Source organism: Sinocyclocheilus grahami, unplaced genomic scaffold (genome assembly GCF_001515645.1).
Source record: "Sinocyclocheilus grahami isolate Dianchi unplaced genomic scaffold, SAMN03320097.WGS_v1.1 scaffold601.1, whole genome shotgun sequence".
NCBI classification, from domain to species: domain Eukaryota; kingdom Metazoa; phylum Chordata; class Actinopteri; order Cypriniformes; family Cyprinidae; genus Sinocyclocheilus; species Sinocyclocheilus grahami.
The window spans coordinates 874,066-883,086 of NW_015505780.1; the positions used below are offsets into that span (position 1 = coordinate 874,066).

General features: G+C 31.6%; 2 protein-coding genes across 3 annotated transcripts in view; both read left to right on the forward strand.

Moving 5' to 3' along the window:
* The first annotated feature begins 1,136 nt into the window (after positions 1-1,136).
* Positions 1,137-7,190, forward strand: vipb (vasoactive intestinal peptide b). Of its 2 annotated transcripts, none has more exons than XM_016240841.1 (7): positions 1,137-1,285; positions 3,635-3,747; positions 4,337-4,444; positions 4,663-4,767; positions 5,974-6,123; positions 6,737-6,778; positions 6,925-7,190. In XM_016240841.1, exons 2-6 carry the CDS (start codon positions 3,641-3,643, stop codon positions 6,738-6,740), a joined length of 474 nt encoding a protein of 157 aa, XP_016096327.1. In that variant the 5' UTR covers positions 1,137-1,285; positions 3,635-3,640; the 3' UTR covers positions 6,741-6,778; positions 6,925-7,190. The 2 variants fall into 2 exon arrangements, with proteins under 2 accessions (XP_016096327.1, XP_016096328.1); XM_016240842.1 differs by having other exon boundaries at positions 5,974-6,105.
* Positions 7,191-8,740: 1,550 nt separating this feature from the next.
* The window catches only part of LOC107557422 (equilibrative nucleoside transporter 1-like), a 22,290-nt gene continuing 22,009 nt past the window's right edge, over positions 8,741-9,021 (forward strand). The window contains exon 1 of the mRNA XM_016240837.1: positions 8,741-8,980. The gene's annotated coding sequence lies outside the window, so the exon portion shown is untranslated. The remainder of the gene's footprint in view (positions 8,981-9,021) is intronic.

Below are 9,021 nucleotides of genomic sequence, written 5' to 3' on the forward strand. Positions count from 1 at the left end.
GAACCATATATATTTTTGTTCTACATTTATGTTGTTAAGTTCCATAAAACACAATCACTGTACAGGTATTATCTATAATTTACTTTAAAATATATATTATACGTTTTAAAATTAAGATTAATGTATAGTATTTTCATAATATTGTATTATACTATAATTGAAACCAAATTATTTTAATAATTAATATTATTAAAATAATTTTAATTAATATTAACGAATAGTGTTTTCATAATTGTTTTTAGCGTTTTCAAAAGTTTCCCAAAAATCACACGAAAAAAACATTATTATAATAAATGATTATTAAATAATTAAAATAATTATCAAATCAAAATTTAAATTATTCTGAATGATAAATTATAAATGATTTAATAATAAATTATTGTAAATGAAACCAATCACTATGGGTTCTTTTTGCCTTATTTCATTACAATTCTATTCAAAATTGCATTATTGTAATTAAAGCAGTATACATTTACAGAATATCACACAGACTTGGCGAAAACACCCAGAACACCCCACAGCAACCGCATAGCAACGCACTAAAACCACTTGGAACACCATAGCAACTGCATAGCAACACCCTGACAACAGGTTTTGTATGGAAAAGCACAAAAACCAATGAATTCATTAATGTAATCACTTACAGAATCGTTTATATTTTGGTTCTGTATTTATGTTGTTAAGTTCTAGACGGTTATATGTCGACCTGAAATGACCTGTTGTACTGTACGCTGACCTGAATACAGTGTGCGTGGAGAAATATTGTGCAGTAATATTAGATTAGCAGACCTGCAGAATTCTGTAATACGATTGACCGATGCTTCTATAATGACTCTGATTCGACTCACATCACGTCATACCGTTCACAATCTAATGAAGATGCCCAATTACCACCGGAGACCGTCTTAACCTCATCTCTGAGCTTTCAGATTTCAGACTTCCAAAAGGTACTTCAATTAAACATTGCATATATTAGAAAGCACAATAAATTGCCAAAAACAAACCGGAGTGAACGTCATTTAAGTATTATGCAGAAAAATGAGTCAGTGACAATTTTCAGTCTTTCCGAGAAGCCCAATTTGAGTTTGACCACCAGATCACCATTGGCTGTCTCCTATGGGACCATGTGACGCAGGACAGATGCTGAGGATCTTCAGTAACGTGAATAATCAGGTGTATAAAAGCAGCGGCCAGGAGACAAAGAGAGACAGACAGACGGGAACTGAGCCGAGGAAACTATTCTTCATCCGTACAGGTGTCAGAGAGCTGAAAATACATCCGGACTGTGAGTACTTCGATTCTTCAATGTTCTGAGTGTTATATAATATATATTGTTAGAAAAATGCAAACTTCTAAAAACATTTATAGGTAGTTGTGTACTCCATTTACAAATGTATGTGCATTTATTAAAACAAAATGATTTATGAGCTTGTTAATTGGGAAATAATATAGGGTATTTGAACTTTTATAATTGCATTATATAATATATATTGTTAGAAAAATGCAATCCTTTGAAAACATTTATGGGTAATTGAGTACTTTATATACAGTTTTACAAAACATTAAAAATGCATTTATTAAAATAAAATATTTTATGAACTTATATTAATTGGGAAACTACGTGGGATATTTGAACTTTTATAAATGCATTTGTTAATTATATAATATATATTGTTAGAAAAATGCTAACTTTTAAAAAAACATTTATGGCTACTTTAATTACAAATTTCACATTTCAAATGTATCTGCATTTATTAAAATGAAATGTTTTATGAACTTATGTTAGTTAGGAAACTACATGAGATATTTTATTTTTTAATCAATGCATTTGATTATCATTATATAATATATACTGTTAGAAAAACGCTAACTTTTAAAAACATTTATGGGTAGCTAGGTACTTTATTTAATTTTTTTTAAACTAACCATCTCAAATGTTTGCGCATTTATTAAAATAAAATGTTTTTGAGCTTATGTTAATTGGGAAACTACGTTACATATGTGTACTTTTATAAATGCATTTGATTATCATTATATAATATATATTGTTAGAAAAATGCAAACTTCTAAAAACATTTATAGGTAGTTGTGTACTCCATTTACAAATGTATGTGCATTTATTAAAACAAAATGATTTATGAGCTTGTTAATTGGGAAATAATATAGGGTATTTGAACTTTTATAATTGCATTATATAATATATATTGTTAGAAAAATGCAATCCTTTGAAAACATTTATGGGTAATTGAGTACTTTATATACAGTTTTACAAAACATTAAAAATGCATTTATTAAAATAAAATATTTTATGAACTTATATTAATTGGGAAACTACATGGGATATTTGAACTTTTATAAATGCATTTGTTAATTATATAATATATATTGTTAGAAAAATGCTAACTTTTAAAAAACATTTATGGCTACTTTAATTACAAATTTCACATTTCAAATGTATCTGCATTTATTAAAATGAAATGTTTTATGAACTTATGTTAGTTAGGAAACTACATGAGATCTTTTATTTTTTAATCAATGCATTTGATTATCATTATATAATATATACTGTTAGAAAAACGCTAACTTTTAAAAACATTTATGGGTAGCTAGGTACTTTATTTAATTTTTTTTAAACTAACCATCTCAAATGTTTGCGCATTTATTAAAATAAAATGTTTTTGAGCTTATGTTAATTGGGAAACTACGTTACATATGTGTACTTTTATAAATGCATTTGATTATCATTATATAATATATATTGTTAGAAAAAAAGCAAACTTCTAAACACATTTATAGGTAGTTGGGTACTTTATTTACAAATTTCACATTTCAAATATATGTGCATTTATTAATATAGCATGTTTTATGAGCTTGTATTAATTGGGAAACTACATGGGATATTTGAACTTTTATAAATGCATTTGTTAATCATTATATACTGTTAGAAAATTGCTAAAACATCTGTTAGTCATTAAAACGAACCGGGAAAAATGCTTAAAATGGAAACTATTTGCTGCGCCTAAAATGCATTTTAAGTTTTTTGTTTTAATCTAAAATTTTGATATTGAAAATAAGACATATGTGACCCTGCAGCACAAAAGCAGTGTTAAGTCGCTGGGGTATATTTGTAGCAATAGCCAACAATACATTGTATGGGTCAGAATTATACATTTCTCTTTAATGCCTAAAATCATTAGGATATTAAGTAAAGATCATGTTCCATGAAGATATTTAGTAAATTTCCTACCGTAAATATATCAAAACTTAATGTTTGATCAGTAATATGCATTGCTAAGAACTTCATTTGGACAACTTTAAAGATGATTTTCTCAATATTTAGATTTTTTTTTTGCACCCTCAGATTCCAGATTTTCAAATAGTTGTATCTCGGGCAAAAAATCGTCAAACGCCAAACCATACATCAATGGAAAGATTATTCATTCAAAAAATTGACCCTTATGACTGGTTTTGTGGTCCAGGGTCACAAATGGTGCTCATATTGCCATTATTTATCAAGTGCCACATATGCAAAAAGGACAAAAACTGGTCAATTGCTATCAAAAGAAAACCAAAATCTGTCTGAATATTCAGTCTAATGCAGATGTTTGTTCTGACCTGGTTTAAACCTCTGCAGAAAGCCATGATTTCACTGAGCAGCTGTCAGACGCTCCTCCTGATGGCCGTCTGCGGCGTTTTCTGCTGCAGGACTCTTGCATTGCCTGCCATCTCCGCATATCCTGACATCAGGTGAGACATAAAACACCATTAATGTACAGTCCATAATTTAGTTAACAAAAATGTTTTGGAGATTTTTTTTTAATTACGATGAATGTATAGTTTTCATAATAATATGTAATACATTTAAATAAATTATTTTCTATTATTAGTTACATTGAGTTAACAAAAATGTTTTTTTAATTTATATTTCAAATTAATTTAATCCCAAAATCAGTAAATGATTTGAAATACATGAAAATAATGTCACAATGCAAAACAAACCAATAATGATATAAAATAGCTTTAATTTAAAACTATTTATATTGCTAACCTATTTTATATCATACTGTGTTCGTTTTGCATTGTGACCATTTTTATCAAAAATTTGCATTATTGGAGTTAATTCAGACACACACACATATGCATATATTGGTTGGCATATAGGCTCCATTAAAAACGTTTTCTTTTTTCTTTTTATTTCTGAAATGCACTCATAAATTATATTATAAATAAATATGCAAAAGTTTAATGTACTTGAAAAATGATTGCGGCAAATGATCTTATTTTCTTTGCATCGAGTACATAGTTTGTATTTTGCATCTTAATTCTTTCTTTCCAGACCAGGCGCTCTTGATGAAGACGGAGAGGACGACTGGACGAGAGACCTGTCATTACAGGATCTGGAGGCATATAAAGTCCTGTATGAACTCGCAAACACCGTCGAGAGGTACGTAGAAACACACTATGACATTAGCTACGGCTGTATGTCATACCATCAACACTCTTATAAAAATATTAGAGATCCATTTCCAGAGGAAAGACTGAAGCTGTAAATGTGACGATGAGGAAGATCTTTTGTGGGCACAAACAATCAAAGCACTGAAGACAATAAAAGACCATTTATACAATAAAATAAAACGTGCTTTTTATCTGTATTTGCTTTAGACCATCCAGACACGCTGATGGGCTGTTCACGAGTGGATACAGCAAACTGCTCGGCCAACTGTCTGCTAAAGAATATCTGGAGTCTTTACTCGCAAAGAGAGTCAGGTAAAGATGGCCATATAATCTCTTAGACGTGAAAATGCATTATCCAAACTGAAATGGTTGTAATCCATGAACGCTTTGGAATACATAAGGTTAGTCTCTATTTCAAAGAAGACTATCAGCAGCTTTTTGGTGAAGTGAAAGCATTAAAAAAAAAAGTTTAAGTTTACTGTAAAGTAAAAGCACTCTACTTTTTCATCTTATATAAAATAAAATAAATTAGAATCTAAAATTGCTATAAAATCAAAGCAATATTTCTAAATAAATGATGTTCCAAATTTGAAGTTGATATTACAAAAATTGAGGTTCCTATGATATTTTGTTTAGGTGCTTTACACCCAAACTCCATTAAATGTATATAAAAAATGTATTAATTGATACATTTCTGTCACAATATTACTGTTTTCATGAAATAATCTTGAGACTTGATGTGTTTTGTCAAGTTTAGAATAAGTTTTGATAAAAAAAATATTGTAATGAATTTTGTAATATGACACTTGACACCGCCCACTAGGGGGAGGAGCCTGGTCAAATTATTTAAAATACCATTTCCATGGTAACACGGAATGGTAGTGGTCAGAATTTTGAGTGTTTAAGCTTTATTTATTATTATTCAATTATATTTTATGATGATGTCTAAAATATGTGATAGGGAAATCAAAGCCATATATCTAAATAAATTGTGTTCCAAATTTGAAGTTGATATTACAAAAATTGAGGTTCCTGTGAGATTTTATTTAGGCGCTATATCAAAAACAGCCACCGGGTGACACCCAAACTCCATTGAGCGCATTTTCCAGTCACAAATGTATACATTTTTGTCACAATATTACTTTAATCATGAAATAACCACCGAATATGGAACCTTGAGACTCAGACCTTTCCAAAGATACATGATTTGTCAAGATTTTAAAAAAGCTTTGATTAAAACATTGTAGTAAATTTTGTAATAGGACACCTGACACCGCCCACTAGGGGGAGGAGCCAGCTAAAAGGATTTAAAGTACCATTTCCATGGTAACACAATGTCTGATTTGGTTTATATATGACACTTAACAAGTTAAATAAGTCTGGATGGCAAACTGAATGTACTAAGTATCAAGAGGTAATATGGTCTCTGTTGTGATGCTGATTTAATTAAGCTTTTAATAATGAGGCAGCAGGAGGTCAGTGAACAGTGGAGGTCATTTTCCTGTCTGTCTGCTGTAGTGATGAGCTGGGTGTGGAGCAGATGCCTGTGAAACGTCACTCAGACGCCGTCTTCACAGACAACTACAGCCGCTACCGCAAACAGATGGCGGCCAAGAAATACCTCAACTCAGTTCTGGCAGGAAAAAGGAGGTACGGCTCGAATAAAAGGCGAGCATCACTATTACTAGTGCGATTAAATGACACAATAATCACACAGATTTACACTGAAGGAGTCAGAATGTCACAGAGAATACAAGCAAACACATAGCAACACATTGACCAGAACAACCTAGCAACTGCACAGCAACACATCACCTGGAACAGCTGCATAGCAATGCACTGAAATACCAAGAATACCTTAGCAACCATATAGCAACACATCAACCAGAACATCCTAGCAACTGCATGGCAACAATTTTAAATATTCAGAACTCTTAGCAACCATGTAGCAACACATTGTCTGGAACACCCTAGCAACAGCATTGAAATATTCAAAACGCTAAGCAACCACATAGCAACATAACATCACACAGAACACCCTAGCAACTGCATAGCAATGCACTGAAATATTCAGAACACTTAGCAACCACATAGCAACACCTCATCACCCGTTAATACCCTAGCAACAGCACAGCATTGCCCTGGCAACCACCCACGATAGTTTAACACGGGCAAAAATAATTTAGAGAATGTAAAAAGCATATATATTTTTCTCTTTATAGTCTGAATGCATTAGATTTTTCATTATAGAAATTTTCTGATGAATTTTGATCTGGTTTAGGTGATGCACTCCCGCTCAAACGCTGCCTGTGCTCTTCAACATGTAAGTGCACGCATGTCTTTTCTAGTCTGTTAATAAATGCCGTCCCGAACGACATGGCTCTTTTTTAGTGTAGCTCTCTGAATTATGAATTAAAGATTAAGAATCATTTAGAAATGTCTGATTTTTCTCTTCTCAATCACATATAGTTGTCAAGTCGATCCTGATGTTCTGTAGGTGACACGGACGGCACAGCTTCAAGATTTCGCCATCATTATATATTCAAGCTTACACAATCTATTACGGCTGAAACTGAATAAACAGCACTAAACACAACACAAACTGAATGAGCGCGTCAGTGAATGTGATTCAGAATCCGTGTGAAGGACGCGTCTGTTTGTTGTTGGCTGACTCATGCTGTTATGTCTATAGAAATCTATTTTGACTCTGCTGTCATTCTTCATAACTGAAATCAAACCAATAAAAATGATCATGTTTGTAAAAACAGTTTTGTCTGCTGCTGTCATTAACTTTAATCTGTGATCAGCTTCACTAGAAACATCTCTGGTGGATGTGATTCTTTAAATCCATTTATATGGAAGCTTGATTGATTCTGTGATCAAATAAAATACATTTTTGACTTTTTTTCCCCTCACAATTCATTTACACTCAGACTTGTCATATAAAAAGTCGCAATGCTTTTTTTTAATCCCTCGTATAAACTCACAATTCTGAGAATAATTGGTGGGGCAAAAAGTCAGAATTGCAAGATCTAAACCAGGGTTATTATAATTAAGTCAAATTAAAACTGACAGTAAAATTAATACCAGCAACATTATCGTTACTTATTTCAACTTATTGAAACTTAAAACTTATAGTTTTTTACCTTAGTAAATGTTACAATAAAATATAAAAAACTTTTTATTTCAGCTATTTGCCAAGGCAACATTTCTAAATTTAATTTAGATTGACTTGATGGACTAAAATAACTAAAACTAAAATAAAAATTTATAAAAAACTATACAGACATTAAAAAAATAAAAATAAAAATAAATAATAAAAATGACTGAAACACACAACAGAAATACTAAAACTTTAACTAAAAATAAAAGCTGATTAAAATATTAATAAAAACTATAATAGTGTCTCAATTATACTAAAATAGCACTGATGTAAATGCAATAAGTAAACCAAAAAAAAGTCAAAATTGAAAGACAAAATGTTGCAATTACCTTTAAAAAAATAAAACAAAAATAATTATTCCATGGCGGGAACAAGTTTCTGATATCTATGTTCAGATATGATTTTTAAAAATTTTTTTTATTATTATTTATTGAGAACCAAGCATTTTGTTCAAACAAGAGTATGTATAACCAAAAAAAAACTAAAACAAATACAGAAAAACATTGTACATCTTAAATAGTTACATAATTTGTACTGCTTTCAAGTTTTTACTTTTAAATTGTGTTTCCAAATACATTTTAGAAATACATGTCAGTTTTAAATTGTTCAAACATCAAGTGGAAGTTCAAAGAGCGTCAGGGCTCTTATCTGCAGCTGACCACTATCAGCCGCACTAGCCTAATCACCGCGGGGTCAAAGGTCAGCGTGAGCTGAGGGCATGTCCTGCTTTTCTTGTTTTTTTTTTTTTTTAAACATTTGACTTTATACCCAATGCTTTATTATTCATCATAACCGCGGTATCAACATCATCTATTCAGCAGATGGCGACAAATCCCCAAATATCTACGGCTGTTTTTGGAAGCGCATCATTCCACGCTCTTCACACTGTTTAGCCTTCAGTAGGCACATTTGTTTAGTATGCATGGAATATCCTATCAGCAATCCATGTAATCATTTTCACCTAGCGACTACCCAAACGCCCTAGCAACTGCCAGAGCAAATAGCATTAAAATCATTCAAGGTTTCGGAGCGGTCTCTGATGCTTTATCTCTCAGTCAGACTAACAGCATTGCATCACAGGCAGAACTGTGTGGATTTATTAGCTTTGCTTTTTAAGTGAAAGCGTTTCTTTTCCTCATTGTGACGTTCTGTGATTAGAATGCGTCATTCAGTAAAGCTGTTCAAGACTGATTCAAACAGTAAATGAGGATCTCACTGGATTTCAACAAGTTTCGACTCTTTCTGTGGCTGGTTTGCGTTCTCTCACACACAGCTGATAGTTGGAAACAGAAAACATTGCGTGATAGTGATCTGCACTTGTGTGAACGCTCAGGAGCTACTGCTGGAAACTTTGCTGGAAAGGTAAGAGCAGAGTGTCTTCTGATCAAATGGAGGGTTAAGTC

Coding starts and splice junctions, on each gene's coding strand:
- vipb (XM_016240841.1), top strand. CDS start 3,641: ATGATTTCACTGAGCAGCTGTCAGACGCTCCTCCTGATGGCCGTCTGC. Junction 4,445..4,662: donor CTCGCAAACACCGTCGAGAG/GTACGTAGAAAC, acceptor TATTTGCTTTAG/ACCATCCAGACACGCTGATG. Junction 4,768..5,973: donor TTACTCGCAAAGAGAGTCAG/GTAAAGATGGCC, acceptor TGTCTGCTGTAG/TGATGAGCTGGGTGTGGAGC.